A 27,477-nucleotide genomic window follows, 5' to 3' on the forward strand; every position below is an offset into this window, starting at 1 on the left:
TACATTTGTAATGTCCTACAGCATCAGCGTGTGACTAGGTATTCAAATCAGATGTTGTATTTGCCATTCTGTGGCTATTAAGTAAGCTCTTCAGAGTGGCAAAAGTTTTATCACCTCATTTTGTTCCCTTCACATGGTTTAGAAGCGCAAAGCTACATTACAAATTTACTATTAAATTCTACAATGCTACTAAATGCAAATTATTCTACAAAAATCACACTTACAACAGTTCATGAAGCACCAACATGTGCCAAAACAGGACTTTACCTTTGACTGATGAAGCTCTGTTTGTAGCACTGGCATTGCCACCAAGAGCAAGGATGACGCCAGTCAAGATTGCACTTTTTCCACTCCCATTTCTTCCAACAATGAAATTTATTCTTGGGTTCAAATCCACTTCTAAATTGGCGTGACACATGAAATTCTTTAGGTGAATTTTTGCAATCGTTCCTGGTACCTCTAACTGCAATGAAATGCAAACATCAACTATCACTACTAATTTTGGGCAGATAAAAGGCTATATCATATTTACGTGAGCAACCCGTTAAAGCAATACAAAATAGCTTGAAAAGCCACCATATTTAACACGTAAGGTCTAGCTAAAACTACCAAAATAAATTAATTGATAAATAAAGAGTTAATTTTGTTTATTAACTTTGATAACAAAAATATTGTGCAGAGCTTGGTATTTGAGTGAATGACAGAGATGAAACAGGCAGAAAAAGATTCGTTTAGAACAGAGAAAAGTAAGGAATAGTGGTACTCTGTAAAAAAGAATAAAATGAGAAACAAAGAATAATAAATCATAAGCTGCAAAGTTACATAAGTGAAAAACTAAATACATGAAACAGAAAATTTAAGATTTAGGAAAACATCAATTCATATCAAAGTCTCTTTCTCCCATTATTATACTTACTGAATTTTTGACAGAACAACTTTTTTAACGATAACTGCTCAATAACTCAATTTGAACTTTTTACTTGGGAGGATAATTATTCTTTCCGTCATCATTATTTTAAAATTTGTAATCTATCAAAGAACTAAAGTAAGTACGAAAATAGTAACGCTTTAAAAACAGCATAAATATCTGTTTTCCTAAGCCCAATATCCTTCTAAGTAGCTGGTCTACAAAGTATTAAATGCATGTTAAAACAACTTGATTATATGTTCTCCCTCCATTGTTAGCACATTCAATTTGGCAGTATATGAACTGTGTGACAGCTGCAACTTTTTGTCACAGAGAGTTATGAGTGTAATGGGATTAGGACAACTGCAGCCGTATCTTCTATATCTTCTTGACTACGCTCTCTATACTACATTGTTGAGACAGGAACTGAAAATGAGGGTAGCAAAGCAAAAGCTGAAAGGCTTAACTCGGTTTTCAAATGTTCCTTTATGAAGGAAAATCCAGGAGAATTGCCCCAATTTAATCTTTGTACCACTGAAAAGATGAGTGAAAACAGTGTTTGTTGTTGAGAAACAGCTGACATCATTTAAACTGAAGAGAGTCCCACGGCCTGATGGAATCTCTATCATATTCTGTACTGATTCAGCCCCTTTTCTAACAACAGTTAGTTAAGAAAGCACAGGTCACACCCGTTTACAACAAGGGTAGTATAAACAACCCACAAAACTCACACCCAATATCCTTGACATCAATTTGTTGTAGAATCTTGTAATACTTTCTGAGCTCAAACAAATGAAGTACCTCGAACAGATTCACCTCCTCCGTATCAACCAGTATAGATTCCAAAAACATCGACTGTGTGAAACCTAACTCCCACTTTTCTCACACCACATACTGAAAGCTTTGGATCAAGGCAGTCAGGAAAATGCAGTATTCCTGATTTCCGAAAAGCATTTGACTCAGTACCACGTCTATGCTTAATGTCAAAAGTATGAGCATATGATGCATAAAGCAAGATTTGTGACTAGACTAAGGACTTTTTGGTAGGGACGACGCAGCATGTACTTGGATGGAGAGTTATCATCAGAATTACAAGTAACTTCAGATGTGCCCTCAGCAAGTGTGTTGGAACTATTGCTGTTCAAGCTGTAAACTAATGACCTTGCGGACAATATTAATAGTAACCTCAGACTTTTTGGAAATGACTTGTTATCTGTAATGAAGTGCTGTCCAAAATAAGCTGCATAAATATTCTGTCAGCTCTTGATAAGATTTCAAAGTGATGCAAAGATTGGCAACTAGCTTTAAATATTCAGAAATGTAAAATTGTGTACTTTACAAAATGAAGAAACATGGCATCATATAACATCAATGAGCCACAGTTAGAATCAGCCAACTCACACAACTATATGGACGTAACATTTCGTAAGGATATGAAATGGAATGATCAAATAGACTCAGTCGTGGATAGAGCAGATGGTAGACTAATGGATTCGCAATAAGTCTACAAAGGTGGTTGATTTCTGGTAAAATACCGGGGAAACGTGGTCAGCCTACAAAGGGGACTGCTTACAAATCACATGTGTGACCCATTCTGGAATATTGTGCAAGTGTTCGGACCTGTAGCAAATAGGACTAACAAAGCACATTGAACATATACAGAGAAGTGCAGTAAAAGTGGTCATGGATTTAACTGATTGATGGCAGTGTGTCATGGAGATGCTGAAGAAACTGAATTGGCAGATACTTGAAGATAAACACAAACTACCACGAGAAAACCTACTTACAGAGTTTCAAGAAATGGCTTCAAATGACTCTAGGAATATACTAAAACCCTCTAAGTATCGGTCACATAGGGATTGTGATGACAAGGTTACATTAATTACAGCAACCACAGAGCCATTTTTAACAATCAGTCTTCCTGTGCTCCTTGTGTGAATGGAATGAGAAGAAACCCTAATAACTAGGGACAGGAAAAACTGTGTCACCAAATTGGTGACATTTTTTGCACTTTTCGGTGTTATTTAGCGGTATTATTTTCTGGCACGCTTTTTCTATTATCAGTTATCTATTTTTGTCATATTTACCCGTTTTTCAATGCTATGTTGGAAATGGAACTATTCCTAAGACAGGGTGGACTAAAAATGAGAGAAGTGTAGAGAAAAATTATTTTAACAACAAATTTTGACACAAATAATTATTTAAAAACAAATACCAAAGGTAAAAAAAGAAAATAACAGCATGTTGCAGATATTTCATTGATGACATGTTTCACGCTTCTTCATATTGTTATTGAGCTGTGGAGACCACAGAAACCAGTCTCCGCAGCTCATGAATGATCTGAAGATGCGCTAGAAGTGTGAAATGCGTCATCAATAAAGTATCTGCAACAGACACAATTATTTCAATTTTTAACATTTGTATACTGTTGCTGTGCTTGGTCAGAATGGTGTGGAGTGATACATATATTTTTAAAAATGCAAAAAAATTATTTATATTTTTAAAAATGCAAAAAAATTATTTATCAATGATGTATCCAATTTGTGGAACGGAATGTTTCCTTCAAAAATGTTTCCACAGTCCTTTAGGCCAGATATTCACAATCGCTCTTCTTCTTTTTTGCAGCCTCAAAGCTGCTGCTAATTGTAGACAGCCACTTCATTGGCAAACTGGTCTACTTCAACTTGTTCCCCTTTAAGTTTTTCAGTCTGCACATGTCTCACTAAAGAATCTTTACACTCCCATGAAATTCTGATATTCCAGAATTTACAAAACACTGTTAACTTACTGGGAGTATATAAACCATCGATTTCAAATTCTCGCACCCTTTCATCAGCAGTTACTGTAGGCTTTGCCATTGTGATGTGCTTGTGACAGATTTTCATTGTGCCACTGCAGCACACACAATACAACAGAAAGAAATAATCCAAATTCGTACAGTGGTCATTTGTACACGCTCGCAAAAGTCGACAGTCGAAAGGCCACTAACGACATCACGACTCCAAAAAGTAGTGCGGCAGTTGAACATGGAACATTTCAACATTAAATATGCGCTGGCATCATTGGATTTACGACACTTCTTACAAGGAGATGTAGATAGATTATCTGAACAGTTAGCTCACATTTACAATAATGAAGACAAAATTCAGTTTCCTTAACAAGCTGGCCACATTGTACACACATATATCCCATTCAGGACATAATGGTGTGTCCAACAAGGTGCTAACAAATAAAATGGTACAAAAATGGTATATAGATTGTAGGCTGTTCAGCTTCACTTTAATATACACAAAACCTGTATGTGCAATGAGTTGATCAGCTTGGTCATGGGCTCTCATCATATTTTTGCAATATGTTATGGTTTCCTGTCTTCATTCTTATTTCAATTTTTCTATGTTGCTGATCATTATCACTCTGCACAAGGGTAACACACTACATCTACATCCACATCTATACTCTGCAAACCACTGTGAGGTGCATGGCCGAGGGTACATCGCATTCTATCAGTTATTATGGTTTCTTCCCGTTCCATTCATGTATGGAGCACAGGAAGATTGATTGTTTGAATGCCTCTGTGCAAGCAGTAATTGTTCTAATCATATACTCACGATCCCTGTGTGAGCGATATGTAGGGTGTTGTAGTATATCCCTAGACTAATCATTTAAAGCTGGTTCTTGGAACTCTGTTAATAGTCTTTCCCAAGATAGTTAATGTCGGTCTTCAAGAGTCTGCCATTTCAGTTCCTTCAGTATATCTGTGACTCTCTCCTGCGGATAAAACAAACCTATGACCATTCATGCTGCCCTTCTCTGTATATGTTCAATATCCCTTGTTAGTACCCCTGGTATGGGTCCCACACACTTGAGCAATATTCTAGGAAGGGTCACAAAAGTGATTTGTAAGCAATCTATTTAGTAGACTAACTGCACTTCCCCAGTGTTCTACAATAAAATGAAGTCTACCACCTGCTTTACCCACAACTGGACCTATGTGATCATTCCATTTCATATCCTTCCCAAGTTTTACACCCAGGTATTAGTATGAGTTGGCCGATTCCAACAGTGACTCATTGATATTATAGTCATAGGATAGTAGGTTTTTTTGTTTTTTGAAGTGCACTGTTTTACATTTCTCAACATTTGGAGCAAGTTGTTAATCTCTCAGCATGTTGAAATCTTATCAATATCTGACTGAAAACTTTTGCAGTTTCTCTCTAGTATTTCATAATATTACTGCATCATCTGCAAAAATCCTTATTTTGCTATTAATAATGTCTGCAAGGCCATTAATTTACAACATGAACAGCAAGGGTCCCAACACACTTCCCTGGAGCACACTCAAAGTTACTTCAACATCTGACGATGACTCTCCATCCAAGATAACAGGCTGTGTCCTGCCTACCAAAAAGTCCTCAATCTAGTCACAAGTTTCACTTGATACCCCATATGTTCAAACTTTTGACAATAAGCAGGTGTGGTACTGAGTCAAATGTTTTTCAGAAATCAAGAAACACTGCATCTACCCGGCTGCGTTTATCCAAAGCTCTTAGTACGACATGCGAGACAAGCGCAAGTTGGGTTTCACATGATCGACGTTTTTGAAAATCATGCTGGTTGGCACTGAGGAGGTCATTCTGTTGGCATTGAGAGGTCATTCTGTTCACTGTGTTCGAGCTCAGAATATGTTCTAACATTCTACAACAAGTCGATGTCAAGGATATTGGACGGTAGTTTTGTGGATCGCTTCTACTATCCTTCGTGTAGACACATGTGACCTGTGCCTTTTTCCACAAACTGGGCACAGTTTTTTGTTTGAGAGATCTACGATAAGTACAGTGAGAAGAGGGGCTAACTCAGCCATAAATTCAGTGTAGAATCTGACTGGGATTCCATCAGGGCCTGGAGCTTTGTTCAATTTTAAAGATTTCTGCTGTTTCTCAACACCACTGACAATAGTACTTATTTCATTCATCTTTTCAGTGGTACAAGGATTAAATTGAGGCTATTCTCCTTGGTTTTTCTTTGTAAAGGAACATTTGAAAACGGAATTCAGCATTTCAGCTTTTGCTTTGAGACCCTCAATTCCAGTTTCTGTCTCATTCACTAGGGACTGGACATTAACTATCGTGCAACTAACAGCCTTTACATATGACCAGAATTTCTTTGGATTTTGTGAAATGTCATATGACAATATCCTATTACAGCAGTCATTGAAGGCATCACGCATTGCTCTCACTAGTGGCATAGACAGTATTGTGCAATTCTTAACTATTGCACAGCCATCAAGCAATTCAGATTTATGAAATAACTGGCTCAATAGGAAATACCCACTTCCAACCAAATCATTAATCATTCAACTGCTTAAAATATCTGACTTTATTTACTTAAAATGCTAACACTTTTTGGCCTGAACACTCCTTACTTTTAATGGTAAAGAAGACAATAAGAATCACTTTCCTGTTGTTATCTGGTAGTATCTCACAATTAAACGGTTGGTTGGTTGAGTTGGGGGAGAGGACCAAATAGCGAGGTCATCAGTCCCAGTAAAATTGGTAGAAAAGTGGAAAATCAGTATGTAAGATCCACATTTATGTCTATTTTTATGTAAAATTTAAATATTTTGATGATGTTTGAGTAACAACAGCAATGATTTAAAATAAAATTTATTTTTTATAGTAACCTTCTGAATGCTCTGAGACTGTTGGGAAACGTTGCTCTCGTATCCATCATCACTACAATCAGCTCCATTTGCCTCATAATTTGTCCTCCGCCTCTTTGCAGAAACAGCATCAGTTTCTTCCTTTGACTTATGCCGTTTTTCTCGGTTCATCGTAGCTCATGCTTCCTGCAAAAACAAGCACCAGTGTAAAATAAATCTGTCCTTCATCTTACATCTATGCTCTCACATGAGACTGTAAGATGACAAGAGAAAGGATATGAAGACAATCAAGCAAGATATAGAGGGGCTTATCCACGTAACTAGCAGTTAAAGTGAGGAGATTACGACTGTAGAATATCTAAGAAAAACTTAACACAGAATATATATTTTGCAAAACAATTCAAGTGATTATACTTCTTTTTCATTCCACACATTCTTGGTGAAATGGTCCACTTGTAAACAGGAAAAATTTAAATAAATTTCATTTCCAGAGTAAACGAAAAGTTGCCATACACATAAAAAGATGTAAATAATAAAACAAATATATGGGGCAATCAAAAAGTTCCTGTTTGAGGTCTGTGCAGTCCAGAATCGGTCTGCCAATCAGGTAAAATTGCCATGAGCAGTAGGCAATCATACCACCGATGCACCAGGTTGAAGATACCCCTTTGGTAAAACATTTTAAAGGTCACAGGTGTGATAACAACAGGGGAAGGGTTCAGGATTATAGGGGGTGCTCAAGTGTCGCTCGCTTGAGTTGGAGTAACTTCTGCTGGCCTCCCAGATCGACCAGTGTCTTGTGTTGAAGCGCAACCAGCATAAACTTGGTGCACCAGTTCACAATGTTGGTATCTGAGAGAGATGCTGTCCCATACACATCCTTCATTTTCTGATAAATGTCTACTGGGGTTTGACATTTGGCAGCCAAGAAAAGTATAACAGTACACTGATCCTTTGAACACATCCGATAATAGCATTGCAATATTTTACATTTCCGCATTTACTGTACGCATATGGGAAAGACACAAGTACCACAATAATGTCTTCCCTACATGCTGGTGTTCATATATGCACATTACAGTTGTGATGTGTTGCCTATACGCTGCAGCAAAGCCCTAAAATGGAAACTTTTTGAACGCACATTATTATTTAATTCCCAGGCTATTCCAGCCAAGCATCATCAAATACAAGAAAGAAGTTTCAATGCTAATACTGTTGTTGAGGTCTTCAATATTCAGTTCTTCATGCTAGTCTATCCTGAGCAAGCCTTTCAATTTCTGCATAGCTATTGCAGCCTACTGTCACTTAAATGGCAGTTGAGCTTCTTTGGGTACCCCTTACATTAACCCCCCCCCCCCCTCCATCCTCCTCCAGCAACCCACCTCCTTTAGCAAATTGACTACTGGATCTTCTACACAATGTGGACAGTTTACCCCACCAGAAAATCTTTAATCTATATTAGTTTTGAACATGTATTTCTCATGTAATAAGCTATGCAAAATTTGTGCTCAGGATACAAAAAATTCAATGTTTTACAAGCTTTTCAGTATGGAGATGTAAAATGTCGCTCTACAGCAGTTTTGGCCAAATTAAAGATAGCTTAGAAATGAAAGTAGGCCTATTTGAAATCTAAAGGAAATATTTGGAGCAGATGCACAACTTTTTGTGCTCAATACACCATTAAAAATTCAAGGCTGTGTCATTCCCTATTTTCATGCTGCATGAAGCCGAAGTTTGGAAAAAAACAGTCATGGCAATTTTTCCACCATTTTATGACTGTGATGATTTTTGGACAAGCAAAGTATCTTGAGTGCCATTCAATTGTTCTGCAGAGAAATTATTTCTACTAATTCTAATGAATTGCTTCAGTTATTTGTGGTTGCTTCAGAATTTACAAACACGCAAACATGTTAACAAAAATTTGTGTATCAAATTTAAGCACATTTTGATGTCATATTGCTAAAGATTTTCACCTCTTGCTTTCTTCATTTTGTTTCACCAAAGTGAACAGCTGTTTTGTACTACAAAAGATTTTGTTTGTTTTCGGGACCCTAAGGATAAGATTAAACAAAAGAGCTCAAAAATACTGCTGTCCAAGACTCATAAACAATAATTTTAACAGCAGCATTTTGTGTAAGAAACCTATAAACATTTGTATAGTACTTACATACTTTCGTCTATCAAGCTGAACTTTTGCAAAAAAAACTGTTTTTACACACACCAGTTCACCTAGTGAATTTTAAATCTGATTAAATTTGTCACTCTCAAAGAAAGCTAAAACCCTGTATTTTAATCGGCAAGGACTTCTTCCTTCTTGTACGCAGGTATTGGTAAAATAACCACCTACTGTTTAAACTTTCTTCTTTTTGACCATTCTGGTTGAAACTGTAAATTCAGAGGCCACTCATATTATCAATCCGCCTTTTGGAGAAAATGTTAAGTTCGCAAACCTCAGTTTTTGAAGAAACTGGCACATTTTTTTGCTTTAATTCACTTGGTAGGCCGCCATATTTAACATAGTACCCAGTGTTTAACATCAGAATTTATTGCATGAATGTTCCCAACTTAAGCCAAACACAAATTGTAATCTGTCTACAAATCTTACACTTGATAAATCTTTCATTTTTATGCAGCCTTATGAACCTTACTTCTGATATTTTTAAGGAGAACTGCCACTACATAACAAACTTGATTTCACCCTTTCTGCAGTTTCATAGGTTCAGCATCTGAAGCATTTGAGGAGGATAATAATAGTCAGCAAGTATATTGTGTCCCCTTTCTAGCATACGGTGCATAATTATTGTAGTGGTAAAAATCTACATTTTGAGAGCTTTGTTAATTCAGCTGCTCTACATCTGCATCGGCATCTGCACTACACATGCCACTCTACGGTGTGTGACAGTGGGTTCCTCTCGTACCACATTAATTTTTCCCACTCCTCTATTCCATTTCTGTGTGGTACATGAGAAGAACAACTGTTGACAAGCTTCCATGTGAACTCTTAATTTCTCTGCTTTGTTTGTTCTTGGAGGAAACAAAATGTTGCCCAACTTGTCTTCAAATGTACACTCTCGGAATTTCAACAGTAACCTTCTCTGTGATACACAATTTTCTTGTAGCAACTGCAACTAGAGATCACTGAGCGCCTCCATAAACCCTTTTTAATGGAATGTTTTGTTTTCACAAAAGGGTTACAGTAGCGCTTTTGCAAGAACAGAAACTAAATCAGAAACAAATCTTCATGATAGAAGCAAATCACTCGATCTGTTTCAGGGTCATAAGAACCGAATAATTTCAGTAGTCATCGTAAAGTTGTAGTTCATTTAGTGAGTCCACACTTTCTTTAAATTACTAAAAAAGTTCTGATAACACACTGAATTGTGCAAGCAAGCAACTAGATTCCATGATAGTGAACAAAAGCCAACATCTAAATCAACCGTCACATCAAAAATAATTTTAATCAGACATGATTGTGCTAAGCCACCTTGTATCTCACAGTAAACAAAACAGTTCCACTTCTACTGAAAGTTTGATGACTTAACCTGGAACAAATTGTTCAGTGTACTGTTAAATTGAAAATTATGTGATTTCTTGGTTGCACTTAAAAAAAAAGAACATGCTACCACTTACCTACAGATGATTGCACGAATGTACTTCTTCTAATACTAGACAGACCCATTTATAATTATTTCACAGCACATACTGATTAATTTGCAATACATTTGAAATGATGTTGACAGTCTGGACATTAAGTGATAATGGTTGGTGACTGTGACCAACAATTGAAACACACTGTGTGTCAACCAGTGTGTACTGGGAAATAAGTGAGTGCGTCTCGTACAAGAAGAAGTCTATTTGCACTGTCATTAGTAGATGATGACAGCCTGTTTTCCTTCTTGAATTATTTCCATCCTTGATACCCAGTGCCATAATAATTTCTTAGTCATGGTTAGAAACATTAAGAAACATGCAAAAATACCACATCTAAAAATTACAAAAAGCTAACAACTCTTAACTACACGTTTGCAAATAATCATCTTGCTGGGGCTGGAAGCTCCTGTTAACATTTTTTTCCTATGTTTGCAAATTACATCTGAGTTTTTAAACTCCACCTTCAACAAAACACTATGTATTTCTTTTTTATCTACCAAAACATGCTTCGGCATCTACGTGTCATCTTCTGCGGGTCTCAATTTATTATTGTAAAATATAATACAGAGTTAATGGGTATTTTTTTTTCTATTTTAAGCCTAAAAACTATAAAATGTGCATCTTATTTATTTTGTTTTGATTGCTCACGGGAACAAAATTACTTATGAAAGTGGATTTCTATAGGTCTGCTAGTTCTCATGCCTTTTTTGAAACAACGTCATGAACAAGTGAGTGCCAAAAAAACCACAGCATACTTATGTGAGAAGGACAACATAAGCATTAGCTCAAATCTCATTTCTGTATAAAAATCATGTGAAAACAGGTGAGAGTGAAGTATAAAAAAGGTGTTGAAACCAATGTAATTAAACAGAAAGAGAAAACACACCAAACACGCAGAACTCTGGGATAAATGTAAGAACAAGACATATACAACAACTACTCACGAAAAAGTATTTTCAAAGTCATCAACTCTCTCCAGCAATTTCCTCAACTACTTTCCAGATGAAATTCTGCCAAATGGTAACGGCATAAAAGCAAGTCGATCTGTAGAAATCCACTTTCATAAGTAATGCAGTCTTAAGTGAACAATAGAAACCAAGCATACAAAATGCACATGTCATAGTTTTTAGCCCTAAAATAGAAAAACAACCATGAACTTTGTACATCAAGACAATATAAAGGTCATAGTTGGGGAAACATAAATAAGAAATACATTTTTTTGTTCAAGAGGTGGAGTTTAAAAATCCAAATTTAAAGTCTGCTAATGTTTCACAGCATTATTTTCAAGCTCATTTTTCACATTATCCGGAGGGTCTTGAAAATAAATAAAACCTTTTCTAGTACAAGAACAACTGCTCTTTCTAATGAAACAAAAATAAACAAAATAAGAGGTGATAATATTTTGCAATATGACGTCAAATTACACACAAATCTGCCATAAACATTTTTACTGCATGTTTGCATATTAAAGCTAAACTGACACAGTACCTAGGTTTCCAGATTAACAGTTCATCGGGGAGCAGAGGAGGGCATGTTGGGGAAAGTTAAGTGGAAAGGGAAGGTCATTCAGACTCCAGTATGAGAGAAACCCACCTGTAGTGACTTTTTTGTATCCTGAGCTCAAATTTTGTGTAGTGTGGTTTTGCTGCAAGCAAAATTTCATTTGGAAGTTTCTTAAAATAAGAATTAAATACCTTTGGATTAAAGGAGACCAGTCACTGAAAGGCAGCAACTTTGAGTCGACGATATGCATGCACAAAAAGAAAGAAAACTTGCTAGCTTTCAGAGTAATCTTTTTACAAGTCAAAGTAAATCACACCCACACACACACACCTGATGGATGGTTAGCGGCTTGGAGGGAGGCAGCTGGTTTGGTGGCTAGGAATGTTGGAGGGAGGAGCGGCAGGTATTCAAGCTGGGCAAGTGATGCACAGTTGTCAGAGCAGCAGGGAGTGGCACATGCTGAAGGTGATGTGGTGAACTGGGAGGACGTAACACGACAGAGGAAGGGGAAACTGTTGGTGGAGGGTGTGGTGACAATGGTTACTGGAGATTGAGGCCAGGACATTTATGTGAGCAGAAGTTGTATTGTATAGATGACTTCCATTTGCATTGTTCAGAGAAGCTGGTGGTATAAGTAAGGATCCAGATGGTCCAGGTTACGAAGCAACCATTGACATTGAGCATACTGTGCTCAGATGCATATTGTGCCACTGGTTAGTCAACTCTGCTCTTGGCAAGAGTTTAGCAACGGCCATTCATCTTGATAGATTTCTCATTGGTAGTCACACAGATATAAAAAGCTGTGCAGTGATTGTAGCAGGATTGGTATATAACATGGCTGCTTTCACAGGTGGCTAGCCTCTAATGGTACAGAATAAGCCTGTGACAGGATTGGAGCAGCAGATACTGGGTGGGTGGATTGGGCAGGTCTTGCATCTTGGTTTGCCATATGGATGTAAGGCCTGTGGCAAGTGACTGGGAGTGACACAGGGCTGTACCAGGATGTTGTGCAGGTTGGCTAGGCGATGGAACACCACGTTAGGAGGATTGGGAAGGATCTTGTGTAGGAAGTCCTCCATTTCAGGGCATGATGAGAGATAATCAATGTCCTGGAAAAGGGTATGGTGCAGCTGTTCCAGTCCAGGGTTATACGAGGTACTATCCAAAATTTTCGGGACTGGTGCTACCATCTACTGAAAACCTTACCTTTGGACTAATGGTCACCATCACCCTCGAAGTAGTTCCCATCTGCACATACACACCAATCCCAGTGCTTTTGCCACTGATCAAACTTTTCCTGGAAGTCCTGTTCTTTGAGGGTGTTTATCAGCGCCAGCGATGCTTCTTGAATTATCTCTAGAGTGTCGAACCGACGGCCTTTCAACTTGAGTTTCAGTTTTGGGAATAGTGTGAAGTCGCAAGGTGCCAAATCTGGTGAGTACAGTGCCAAAAAGGTCCAGGTGAGCAAGGACATGTGACAGGGCACGTTGTCGTGACGCAGCAGCCAATTCCCTTGACGCCAAAGTTCGGGCCATCGTCGCCGCACATTTTCACAGAGCCATCGCAAAACGTGACAGTAATATGCGGAATTCACTGTTTGGTTGGGTGGGATGAATTCTTTGTGCACAATTCCCTTGGTATTAAAGAAAATGATGATCATGCTCTTCACCTGTCTCAGTTTTTTTGGTCTTGGAGAGCCCGGACTCTTCTACTGGGACGATTGTTGCTTTGTCTCTGGGTCATAACCGTAAATCCAACTTTCGTCGACGGTGATAACCCGTGACAAGAAGGTTGAATCATCAGGTGTGGTTTGACGAAGGTCCATGTACACTTCAACACGCTGTGCCTTCTGATGGGCATTCAAGATCCTTGGCACAAATTTTGCAGCAACACGATGCATGCCCAATTCATCACTCAACATTCTTTGACATGTCCCATGACCAATACCCACTTCATTCACAAGGTCTTGAATGGTTTGATGTCGATCCACACAAACCACTAGTTGAAGTTTGGCAATAATGTCTGCTGCTGTGCGGGTAACGGGCCTTCCAGCGCGAGCATCATCTTTGACGTCTGTACGGTCGGCCCTAAACCGAGCATGCCACTCAAACATCCGCCTACGGCTCATGCTCTGTCCCCCAAAGACTTGTTGAATCATTGCAAGGATCTCCGTAGCACTTTTCCCAAGATTTGCACAGAATTTGATACACACACGCTGTTCTGTTCGCCGATCCATCGTAAAATTGCCACACACCAAACACAGAGTGTTACGGAAATCACTGTGGACACACAACACATCCTCCCAGCTGAATGACACTCCACACATGGACTCATCAGATATGCAGCTCTCACCACCTAGCGGTGCAAAGATCTACTACTCCTACTTTCCAGATGGCAGCACCAGTCCTGAAAATTTTGGATTCCACCTCGTACTTGGTGACCAGGCGAATACTCCTTTGGTGGGAGGACTGGGAGTGAGTGAGGATATGGCACGGGAAATTTGTTTATGGACAACATTTGGAGAATACTGCCTGTCAGTTAAGGTCTTCGTGAGACTTTCGACATACTGGTCAAGGGAGATCTCATCACTGCAGATATGTTGTCCACTGGTGGCTATCCTGTTTGGGCAGGAATTAGAATTAAAAGGAATGACCTAATTCCTTGAAGCACCAGGATGTGTACTATCAACCGATCCCTTCTTTCAGTTATGTTGCACCATAAATTTGTTTTCTCTCTGATGCCATTTAGTAAATCTTTGTTATACTTATCTGTTCTACCCACCTAACCTTCAGCATTCTTCCACAGCATAATATTTCAAAGGTTTCTGTTTTCTTTTTGACTATACTGTTTATTATTCAGTGCTTCATTCCAGGCAAATACTTTCAGAAAAAGACTTCCTAATACTTGCATTGAAATAATAATAATAATTTTTTGAAAATATAATACAATTATATGTATAAAAAATCTACTCAGCAAGTGGCTGCAGCAAAAAACACATATGAAAGATATGGAAATTGGCATGCTTTTGGAGCTAGTGGACCCTTCTTCTGGCAAAAGGGTTGAAACGGAAAGAAGAGGGACGACAGAAAAAGATTGGTGTAGTTTACAAAATGGGAAGAGGTATGGAAAAGTCACCCAGGATTCCAGGTCCAAAGAGACTTACCAGACAGAATGAGAATGAAAGACTGTTGAGGACTGCACCAGATGAGATTTGAAAACCTGAGAGCTTACAGGGGAAAGATAGGGTAATACGCAAAACTGAAATTACTGAAAAAACATCCCCGCTTCTTTAACCCTTCTGCCAAGACGAGGAGCCACTGTCTCTAAATGCTTGCACATTTCCATAACTTTTGTATTCTCCTGCCGCCACTTGGTGAGTAGATTTTTCTTTATCCAACCAATTATAACACATTTATATTACATGTTAAAATATTTCTCTTTTTCGGCAAAGTTTTTCTTGCTGTTGCCAAATTGCATTTCATATTCTCTCTTTGCTACCATCAACTACTTTGCTGCCAAAATAGCAAAACTCTTCTACAGCTTTTAGTGTCCCACTTCCTTACCTTCTTACAGCTACATCCCACTATCCTTGCACTACTTTTGCTGATTATTATCTTACAATATCTTATCAAGACTATTCATTCTGTTCTGTTGAGCATTTTTAGTGAAATTATTGTGAAAGCTTTGCAACAGGTTACATTTTATTGAATGAAAAAAGCAGTACATGAACTACAGTGACTACGCATAAACAAATAGATAACAACCACGTAGTAACAGTAAAAACATGGAGCAAACAGAAAATTGTCGACACTGATTTACATATTCCAACGCATACCCTTAGACTGATATTGACACACAATGTGAAGTTCAAACGAACAGTCACTCCATAGCTTTTTTCCAAGGCCACAGTTTCTTGCATGTGTTTCATTTCTAGCAGTACTTTGGGGTTTTGTGGAAGTATCAGTTAACATTCCTTCAGATGGCAGATGTCCAATATGACTCAACATGCCTTCTTATAAAGTGATATTTTTTATCTCTATGCTTGGATCTACAATGTTTTGCCAGATTTTTAGTTAACTGAATGGCTGGCTCCTTTATTATCACAACATACAGTATTTTAAGTGACTTTATGACACTATTTGGATCTACCTCAGACATAAGTTGTCTTAACCACAGTAAATCTTGAACAAAGCCATATATTCAGCTTCAAAAGTAGAAAATGCAACAGTTTTTTATTTTCTACTAGATCACAGGATTAAAGAACTTTACATTTTTATGCACAAATGCATTATAGAGTATCTGCCATTGCTTTTATTTCTCCCATCTGCATCACTGAAGGCTAGTATTTCTCTACTGCCATTTCAAGAAAATTCTAGCTTATAGCACATGGTTCCCTTAAAACATGTAAACACTCTTTTTACTAGCAATCAATGGACCTTTTTAAAACAGTGATTACATCTGCCAAACAAATTGTCTGCAAAACATGTCAGGTCTGGAGATTTGGGATGGATACAGAAAACTTTCTACTGCCTGGATACAACTATCCTGTTTTTTCTGAGCTTCAAAATACAATAAGTGATCTTCAATTACTGAAGCTTGCATTCTTTGATTATGGTAGCATACTTGATGGATTGGGGAGATTGGTCGGTCCTGCAATTGACAGGCAGGTGGTAGCACACATGGTGAATTTCTGTGAAGTGGTCAGCCAAATTCTCCACGAACTTGGTCATATGTACACCCAGAAGATGCCCAAAGCATCAGGGGCAGGAAACGTGGCTTAACGCCACAACATTAAATCACAATTTTGACTTTCTCTGGAGGCTAAAAAGTGAGGATGACCTACAAAGTGTGTCCCTTGTATTTCCAAGTGTTTGTGTAGTTCTTCATCCTTCTGCATCACTAGGTTCCAGTGAAAAATTAATTCCTGTACCATGCTTAGGTTCTTGCTCGGTGTTTTGGTAACAGGCACACCACCAAATTGTTTACAAGAGATTAACGTTCAGGACTGCGTACTATTTGCGGTCTTAATAAAGATGGAACCACTCCATAATTCACCAAACACATTTACAATATTCCCCACAAATAACACTGGCCTAGTAGGGAGAAGACACCCTCTGTCTGTATGGATACAAATCAGAAACTGAGGGGAGTCACTTGGTTTTGTTTTCCTTCCATGGCGTGGGCAGGGAGGGATGTTCCTAGGGACATAAAGATCAGCACTGGACTGAGGCCTGTGCAGCAATCAGTTGGTAAATTTGGATGTTTCATGATGCTGAATATCTGCCATGATGCTGCCTACTCTGAAAGAGGATTCTCCCATGTGCAACCACCCAGCCAGGGCAGACTGTCATGTTGGCCAGTGGCCGAAGTCCCAGTGCCTCCATGTGGACAGGTATGTACTTCTCAGCATGCACAGGGAGGTGACTGGCATCAGTAGTGCACTCCTGCTACCTTCTTACCCTGACAATACCCACACAGACAGGCTACAATGCTGGGTGGAGGTGGTTGTTGGTATGTTTAAGGGGGACTAAACAGCGAAGGTCATCAGTCCCCCAAATGCTGGGTATCGGGTAACCTACCCCAAACATTCTGTAAAAGAAATTTGGAAAGATGGAGGTCGAACCCAAAGTTCGGCATCAAACAGAAGTTAGACTAAATATGTGGTGCAAAATAGAAGAACAAACTGTGGAAAGCCAATATTCTATGAGTGTAACAGGTTGTCAGCAGGGAATCTGTCCTACAGAATAAGTATGAGAAAATATGACAATCAAAGAGTAAAATTGGAGCACTGGAAAGGAAGTAAAACTGAATTGGATTGGGGACCCTTGCTTGCCAATCCCGTACTCACAAAAGAGCTATGAGCCTCCTGGAGGGGTAATGTTTAGAAGAATTCTTACCCACTACGGGATCCGTTTCAGTTAGAAGTGCTCCTACTGAGCATCAGACAGTAAGTCTTGAGTGGATATGCACATAAAAAATAACCGGAGCACAGTATTTATAAAAAATAAGTGGAACACAGTACTTCAGATTACACATTTTTCAACATGCACATAGAGACGGAGAGAAGGGCTAGGGGAGGGGAGGGAGAGGGAGAAAGAGGAATGGGGAGGGGGGAGGGAGGGAGGGAGAGAGGGAGGGAGGGAGGGAGGGAGGAAAAGGAAGAGGAAGGGAGAGGAAAAGGCAGGAAGAGAGGAGGGACAGGGAGGGGGAGGGAGAGGGAGGGGGGGAGGGAGAGAGAGAGAGAGAGAGAGAGAGAGAGAGAGAGTGAGAGAGAGCACTGCAGCGCTCTCTCTCTCTCTCTCTCTCTCTCTCTCTGTGTGTGTGTGTGGGGGGGGGGGGGGGAGGGAGGGGGGTGAATGCTTAAACACAAGTAACTCAGGTTAAATTCAGTGTCCTCCTTAGTATTGCCAGATTGTGGTACGTGGTTTCTTTCCCCTCCCATATCTCATATGGTAACCACACACACAAATGAAAACTACATCCTACACCTTGCACTCACAGGTCACTGACTATAAAAAATTAAACTTAATATTGGTTATGAATTGCAGATTAAATAAGTTACGAAAAGGTAGAAAATTAAAGAGATGAGACATGGACAAGTTGAAATAACCAAAGGTTGTTGAGAGTTTCAAAGAAACTTTTGGCTGAAACAGGGGGAGAAAATCCAATAGAAGATTATATGTAGCATTGAGACATAATGTAGTGAAGCAGCAAGAATCAAAGGTGCAATACGAAATGACACATGAGATACTGAATTTAACTGACGATAGGAAAGAATATAAAAATGAAGCAAATAAAACAGACTAAAAGGGATACAAAAATCTATAAAAAAATAATACTGACAGGTACAGTAAAATGAAAAAGCAGTAGTGGCTACAGCAGAAATGCTAAGCTGCAAAAGCATGGATGACTACAGGAAAGATAGATGCTGCCTAAAGGTAAATCAAATAAATTTTTGGAGAAAGAAAAGCAGCTGTATCTATATCAAGAGCTCAGATGGCAAGGCAATACTAATCAAAGAAGGAAAGAGGAGAGGAATATGTACAGTAGAAGGGCTATGCAATGGAGTGAATCTTATATTATGGACATGGGAAATAAATTATGACAACAAGATCAGAAATATGACACAGTGAGATGAATTTAACAGAGCACTTAATGACCTAAGCTGAAACAAGGCCACCGGCATAGACTACATTCCCTAGAAGAATTGTTGCAATCCTTGGGAGAGCTAGCCATGACAAAATTAGCAACAGTGTAGCGGCAGCCGCCGAGCTGAGAGGAGGCACAGCAGAGCAACAGTAGCATTTGTGTGATAAACTGTAAATTAATTTAGTCTTTGTTTTTTGTTCACATGCTTCTGCAAAGAAGTGAACTGTATGTGTGTATTTTACTGTGTAGAATAGTGGTTAGAAAATTAATCATAGTTTTTTTTTTTTTTTTTTTTTTTTGTATATAAGTCTTGAGAATATCCTTGTGCAGGGCGGCTTTCTAGCGTAAATTTTCCATGTAGAGAAATTTATTTCTGTTTAACACCTTGCAGTCTCAGAGTTCAGTGAGAAATCTGCACACCAACTTTTAGTGTTCCTTTCTTCTCCTTTGGTATATTTTCAAACTCAGTAGCGCCATATCTATTTTATACACAGTACGATATGGCTAGGGACTGTGCTTGTTGTGAGCGGACACAAGGAAAGTTGGCTGCTGTCCGTGAACAGCTGGTAGCTGCTTTGGCTACTGCTGACAAGCTTCTAGCTAACACTCACAGTTGCAGAGACATCAAGGCATCAGTGACAAGATCTTTGGAGTCACTGGAATCCCCTGGTGGCCCAGACATCACTGCGGCTTCCGATACGCGACACCTGACCAGTCTGTCCTCACTCCAGAGTGGGTGGCAGACAGTGGTGGGTTTGCGTGTCACTGGGCAGAAAACAAAAGAGGGAACAGGCCATGCAGCTCCCCACGTCTTAGCAACAGGTATGAGGTGCTTCCCAGTGTTGATACTAGCTCTGAGCCAGCATGGGATGCCTCTCCTGTTGGGCCAGTGGTCGATTTTCTTCCCCAGTCCAGACAAGTACAGAGGGTGGGTATGCTAGTCATTGGGAGCTCCAATGTTAGGCGGGTGATGGAGCCCTTCAGGGAGATAGCAGGCAAGGCGAGAAAAAATTCCAGTGTACATTCAGTATGTTTACTGTGAGATCTCATCCGTGATGTCGAGGAGGCCCTGCCTGCGGCTATCGAGTGCACTGGGTGCAACTGGCTCATGTAGTGGTACGAATGACGCCTGCCACTTGGGTTCTAAGGCCATCCTCGGCTCCTTTCGGCGGCTGGCTGATTTGGTGAAGGCAACTAGCAACGCACGCGGGGTGCAGGCTAAGTTGTCTATTTATAGCATCGTACCCGGGGTTGATCGTGGTCCTCTGGTTTGGAGCAGAATGGAAGCCCTAAACCAGAGGCAAAGACGCCTCTGTGACAGTATCGGATGTGAATTTCTCAACCTCCACTATCAGGTGCAGAATTGTAGGGTTCCTATTAATAGGTCAGGCATGCACTACACTCAGGAAGCAGCTACTAGGGTAGCGGAGTACGTATGGCGTGCACACAGGTTAGAGGATCCCTCCCTTGGGATCAAACACGATTTGCCAGTTAAATCAGCCACAGCGACCTCAGAGAATCTTGGTCCTCACAGATCAGAGATAGAAAATACTAATATGATTTTAGTAAACTGCAGGAGCGTCCAAGGAAAGGTCCCAGAAATAGTATCACTTAGTGAAGGTTATAATGCACAGATAGTATTGGGAACGGAAAGCTGGTTGAAGCCACATCTGTAACTGCTACAAATTGTTTTAATGTCTTGTTGGATATGTCATCTACTACAACAGAACATTTATTTTTCAAAGATTTAATGGTTTTCCTTATTTCACAAGATGTTGTTAGGTGAGAATTAATCTGACCAAGATTTCTCAAAGCTGATTCTTCCATGTACTGCCTGGCTTTTTCTTTTGAACTATTCTCACAAATTTTTTCACCTACACTTAAGAAATGGTTGTTAAATACATTACCTACTTGCGTACTGTTGGTTAAGATAGTCTCATTCTCTTTAATAGTTACAATATACACACAAACATACACACAAAATTCAAGCTTTCGCAACAGACTGTTGCCTCATCAGGAAAGAGGGAAGGAGAGGGAAAGACGAAAGGATGTGGGTTTTAAGGGAGAGGGTAAGGAGTCATTCCAATCCCGGGAGCGGAAAGACTTACCTTAGGGGGAAAAAAGGACACGTACACACACACACACACACACACACACACACACACACACACACCAGGCCTCAACCTCCGCTAATTTCAAGTTGCCGCCACTCATACCTCACCTGTCTTTCAACAACATCTTTGCCTCTTTACTTCTGCCTCGACTGACATCTCTGCCCAAACTCTTTGCCTTTACAAATGTCTGCTTGTGTCTGTGTATGTGCGGATGGATATATATATGTGTGTGTGTGTGTGTGTGTGTGTGTGTGTGTGTGTGTATACCTGTCCTTTTTCCCCCCTAAGGTAAGTCTTTCCACTCCCGGGATTGGAATGACTCCTTACCCCCTCCCTTAAAACCCACATCCTTCGTCTTTCTCTCTCCTTCCCTCTTTCCTGATGAAGCAGCTGTTGGTTGCGAAAGCTTTTGTTTGGTAAGTCACATCATCTTTGTTTTTAGATATATTTTTCCCACGTGGAATGTTTTTGTCTATTATATATATATATTCAATGTCTTCCTTTAATGAAGTTCTTTTAACTGCAGTTGGATCCCATGATGGGCTGGTAGAAGAAGAAGCCACAAGAGCAATGCCTACAAACTAGCAACATCCCAATAATTCAGAAGCAAACAAATCCCATGAAGAGCAGAACTAGAACTAAAGGTCACAGACACTGTGAACATGACTCAAACCAAACAGGCAATTAATGCTGCAGTTCTATAACTGTATCACATGAATGCTTAGTTCATATTCAAATGAACTTGAAATTCTAATAAAAATGAAGTAACTGATATAGGCTGCATATCAATAATTTGTACCTCAGAATATTGGCCTGAATCAGGAATAATTCGGCTTCTTTCACTGTCAAACTTTTAAATTAGCAGATATTATTCTAAAACAAGCTTCAAGCATGTTAAAGTTATCTTTATCAAACATAACATTGAATTTATTACTTTACCCAAGTACAGAGAATTTTGAGTAGAATAAGATTTTGAACTAGCTGCAATAGAAATTGCCAGAGTAAATCTTATAGCCATCACTGTCCTGTCCATGAACAGGCTTTAGCAGTTCTTGAACAAAATATCTAAATCTAGCATTACATATGCTAGTGTAATCCGTGAAGACTTCCACATTTGTTTCCTCAATATAAGAGGGAACAGCGATGCAATTTCAAACTCATAAATACCCATAACTATGTAAACACTCTCACAAGAATAGCACATCATTCAGGAAAACCCTTTGACCAAATATTATTATACATAGCATATCAAAGTAGCTACTCAAAGCAGGACTCAGTGACCACCTAGCATGGATACCAGACATCAATTTAGACATAAGACAATCAACTACGAAAATCATACATAACTTTTTTTTCAATGAGGAAAACATTAACTCTTTTAATAAGTTGACAGAAATTCCCATCAGTATTTTCTAAAATATATCCAGAGTTAAAGGATCAGATAAGAATGATATGCTATCTGAGTCCCAAATGGCAAATTCAGTGAAGAAAATGATGTACAAATGCCTCAGTTGCGCGCCGAATCTGATGAAAAATAAACAATTAGCACGGAAATTTTTACATTTTTCAAAAGCCTTCTTGATAAAGCTGAACATTATGGCACATGGGGCCTCCCCAACAGGAGGATCAATTCTTCGGGAGTACTGAAGTGTCCGATAACACCCAACTGCTTTGACCCACGACATCATCAATCTGGCGGAAATGGCTATTCTAAGCGTATCCAATATGGCACCTATGACATCCCTCCATATAGGCCTACATGGCAACAAACACAAAAGTATACATAAATAAGACAATAACATCTCCCTCCAAAAATATAAACAAACTAACGGGACAACAGCGGGAAATTGGGAGTTTTAGGGTGTGGACAAGCTAAATATAACAGTAAAAAAGAAAAAAAAACACACCACACTCCCAAAACACACAAAATGAAAAAAAGAAGAAAATTACAAAATTCCGCTACATTAACAAAACCTACGGGCATTGGATCTATATAGGCCAACCACAGCTGACGATACCAAAACACCAATACCTGAAACTAAACCTAAAATTAAATAAAACTTGACTACGCACGCGCCCCCCCCCCCCCCCCCCCCCCCCCCGCCCCACACACACACTCTCTCTCTCTCTGACACCGCCACATGTACCCATCTCTGGTCCGAGACACTGGAAGCCTGGTCAACCTCATGTTCTCACGACAAATTCTACACTTCACAATCTCAGAGATTAGTCCAAATAACGGAAGGAATTTAATAACGGGCAACATGTCCTCCCCCATCTCCAATTGCAACACAGCGCTCTTATATTTCGTCGTCATATCCATACCTAACAACAGAAGCCACACGGTAAATTAGACATCTTACCACACCACAAACAGCAAACCAATAATGCCTAACAAGAATGCAAAGCACAAAAACAAAAAAATTAATTGATAACTCACTGAAGAAACTTCCAAACCTTATGTCATGAACTACAAACACTCAACCAACTCATAAACTCCACGACTTACGTCACACACCACAACACCCATACGTCAAAGCAGACGGTTCCTTTGACCCAATTCTTCCTTTAGTAATCAGAAAGAACTCCCACTGTGAGGCATATTATTGTAAGTCCACAGCAGACACTGAAATACTATTACATGTGAGCACAATCAAATATGGGGTGCCTTGGGGTTGTTATGGGACCCCTTACTGTTCATTCTATAACCTGTTTATTGCCAAGGATGGTAAGAAATTTCAGCAATCTGTAAAATGTGTCACAAATCAGTATTGGGCACAAGATAAACAGCGAATTATAAATAACACAGTGAGTGTCATATCAAATTTTCATATTCTCTGGAATAGGGATCCACATAAACTTACAGTTTCAATTAGCATAAACCAGTGGTAACTGGTTAAAAGAAATCTTTGTAACACGGCCACAAGATGACCTTGAATTAATGTAATGGTTAAGGTAATGGCAAATTAAATAGAAGCTGTTAGGTCTTACAAGCAATGAAACCTTGCACCAACAGGGAAATAATTATGAGTGCCTAAGATGTTTACATTCCCACCTAAATTAAGGTGTATTTTAGGAAACTCTTCAGTATCATTCACTACTTTGACAGGAGGTCAGTAGAATAATGAATGGAAGTGACACAATGGAATCGTGCAAATCTCATTTCATCACAACAGTGAATATAAATTCATCGCCATATTTCTATACAGACAAGCACTCCTAGTGCCTACAGTACTTTTAACTGAGTAAGGCAGAAAATTTCAAGGAAACTGTGATACTAACATAATATCAGGCTGAACAAAAATGACCTCTTAACTCACATCAATACAGTACAGCGCCAGAAGGGTAGATCCACATAAGTTTGAAACTTTTTAAGAAAATCTTAAAAAGCAAGAAAATCAATGTAAGTCTCTTTAAAATTTCTTAGTCATATTTGCAGTGACACTGATTACACTCCATCAAGTGCATATATGGTCTTGTAGAACAGCCTACTGCACCATGTCCAATTAGAAATTGAGTAGATTTAGAATTATGATAGATTTATATCATGAAGCAATTGAAGGAATTATTTATGGAAAAGGTTGTGTACAACTCTAACGTTTTTACCACGTTCAATAACAGGAGCATTACGTGCTACTGTAGATAAAAAATAAAAATGAAATATAGATAAGAAGAAATTCGAATAGTTCATTGCAGACAGTTTTGTAAGGTTGGTTTAGGGTCATGGCAGGCTAAATCGCCTTTAGTTTCGTACGGTATGGCAAATTGGAAACCTCGGTCCAAATACTTTTGTTTGGTTATCGGTCTGAGCCTGTCCGATTTCCTCTCACACAACATCGATGCCGATAAGGGAGAAAACATTGATTATGATATGGTGCGGTGTACACAAACGTAGAAAAGTCTACTGCACTAGGGCGATTATCAATTTTGTCAGGCATGAACTTGTACATTCACGTTCAAATTTCATTCGAACGTTTAAACTTCCTGGATCGGCAGCCTGGAAGGGCTTCTTCTCGTACACTGGAACTATTAACTTTCTAAGCATTGCGATCTACACCGAATACAAGCATAGTTCCTGTTTAAACAACTTTCATGTAAACTTCAGGTGCTGTACGAACATTTTTTTTTTTTTCCATTTACATTGTAAGATTCAAATTAACACAGCGACACACATTTACTATAGTCTCAGATAAGAAAGCTGACCTTTAATTGCAAGATTAGAGCTTCTCACACAACACTCAACTCGACGGTACTCAAGCCCTCCATTTCACAACAACTCGTCTCAGACGATATTTTGCGGTCAAAAAAGTAAACACTTTGCTACAAACACGAAAGTTGTCAAACAAAGCGGGTTTTGACTTGCGTTAAGGACACCAGGGTGCGCCAGTGATTGTGAACAAAGAAGTACACTTTTCATATTCCTCAGGTAATTGAGGTATAGAAATAAATTGTTGATTTGGGGAGGAAACCAAACTGCGAGATCATCGGATTAGGGAAGGAAGTCGGCCGTGCCCTTTCAAAGGAACCATCCCGGCATGTGCCTGGAGTGATGTAGGGAAATCACGGAAAACCAAAATCAAGATGGCCGTAGGCGGAATTGAACCGACGTCCTCCCGAATGCGATTCCACTGTGCTAACCCCTGCGCCACCTCGCTCGGTATAGAAGTAAAATCATGAATACAATCCTTTGGCAATGTTTAGTCCAAGCTAGCCATTATTATAAATACACTGTGTATAGAATTCCGCCCAAATTGCGACAGAAGGCTTCCTACTTCTTTTTCTGTCTTCAAAGAAGTGCCAGCAGTTACGAGGTCTGAGTAATACATAGGTCGTTGTAATACTTAATTTTTATTGCCATGTTAAAATTTTCTTATGTTGCCAAAACACAACGGTGTTTACAAATATTCCTCTCACTGACATTCAAATGTACCAGTACAGCAGTTGAAATTGCGACGAAATTCCTAAACTGAATTACGAAACTAACAGCTGAAGCGAGATTGGTCATTATTTTATGAAAAAGCTGATACTTGGGACAGAAATAAACACGGATTATCTTTATTTGTGTTATTGCAAAAGTGATAGCAATTTCCTTTACGTAAGCTACCGATACTCATTAAAAATTACATTAGTCTATTGAAAAATATCTAGTTACTTGCATATCAAGGTAGATCCGGAACTTTCGCATATTAACCAATGACAAAATCCTTTCCTCTCTGCACGGTTTGTGAGTTACGAGGGATGTTATGAATATTTTATTCTGGTTTCATAGTTTGTGGGCGCGGTTGGAACTGAGTACACTACGTCAGCCCATTTTCTCGAGACTGTTTAAATAATAATTCAGTATGTTAACTACATTTCGTACACAGCGTGCAACCTAACATGTACCAAATGCAAACTCATAACAATCCCCATTCTTCATTGAAAACTATTCGAATTTTGCGCAGTATCCTATTTAATCTTAAAATATTAAAATAACTGTGACAAATGATATGCAGTTCATCATGATGATGACAAATCAGGCTTTGATACGAAAGAAAATCTTTATTCTTTTTGTGTCGAATACTTCTTTTAAAATAGCTCGAGAGGGACTTAACAGCAGCCAGCAGCGGGCTTGTCATCCTAATTTCGTCTCGAGAGTTAACCAGTATTCTCCGAAACTCACAATCAGGGAGTACTTGTTAACCAACGAGACAAAACAGGACCTAATGCGCCAACCCGCTGCTCTGCAATCTTTCTCAATCGATTTTAAAAAGTCAGTTCGGTAAAAAAATAAAATAAAAAAATAGATTCGCTCGCATATCACAGTCTGATTTGTTAGCTCCATGAGGAACTGCTTAGCTCTACCTTAATAGCAATAGCTACTGTGATGTTTCGAGGTAAAGTAAGGTAACGCACGAAATTCGCGTACTTTGCAATGAGAAATAGGGTTCGTTATGAGATTGCGTTTATTGCATGTTAGGCTGGGTGCGAAATGTAACTAATGCATTGAAATATTCATAAACTTGAAACGAGATCTATATCTTTTAGATTGCTGCGTAAGTTCGTAGCACTTTCCCATAACAGATACACATCACAGTGACTTTAGTCATCAGTAATATATTTTCCTTCACTATTTATAACAGCCTGCCAACGGTGGAATAACTTTTCGAGACTGCAACTTTCAGAATCACATGGTTTTGAGGCATGTTCGGAGCGCATTTTCATCTGGGAAGGAAGTTCCTTGAAGGTTGTCCCATAGAGAGTGGAAAAGGTGAAAATCTGAGGGCACAAGATCAGTCGAATAAAGTGGATGTGGAATGACTTCCCAAACCAACTCTTAAACAGTATTTTTTGTCAGTCTAGCAGAGTGCAGGAGAAATATCACTTTCCGCAGCCCTACTGGTTATTGTTCTTGGACTGAGCCTGAAAGACGTCTCAGCTCTTAACACTAATGTCAGTGGTGATGGTTACACCTCTGCAATGCAGTTCCTAGTCCTGCATGCCGTCACTGTTCC

At 39.1% G+C, this 27,477-nt stretch overlaps 1 protein-coding gene across 3 annotated transcripts in view; it reads right to left on the reverse strand.

Annotated features, from left to right (window-relative positions):
- The window catches only part of LOC124615754 (structural maintenance of chromosomes protein 6), a 188,410-nt gene extending 163,040 nt beyond the window's left edge, over positions 1-25,370 (reverse strand). Inside the window, exons 1-4 of one of the 3 annotated variants that reach the window (XM_047143842.1) lie at positions 25,187-25,370; positions 11,162-11,261; positions 6,588-6,752; positions 268-463 (exon numbers count right to left, since the gene is read on the reverse strand). In XM_047143842.1, the coding sequence (XP_046999798.1) occupies positions 268-463; positions 6,588-6,737 (346 nt within the window). In that variant the 5' untranslated portion in view covers positions 6,738-6,752; positions 11,162-11,261; positions 25,187-25,370. Of the gene's footprint in view, positions 1-267; positions 464-6,587; positions 6,753-11,161; positions 11,262-11,911; positions 12,020-25,186 lie in introns of those variants that run through there. The other 2 variants (XM_047143841.1, XM_047143843.1) reach the window with 2 other exon arrangements.
- Positions 25,371-27,477: the final 2,107 nt, after the last annotated feature.

This window comes from Schistocerca americana, chromosome 5 (genome assembly GCF_021461395.2).
Source record: "Schistocerca americana isolate TAMUIC-IGC-003095 chromosome 5, iqSchAmer2.1, whole genome shotgun sequence".
NCBI classification, from domain to species: Eukaryota; Metazoa; Arthropoda; class Insecta; order Orthoptera; family Acrididae; genus Schistocerca; species Schistocerca americana.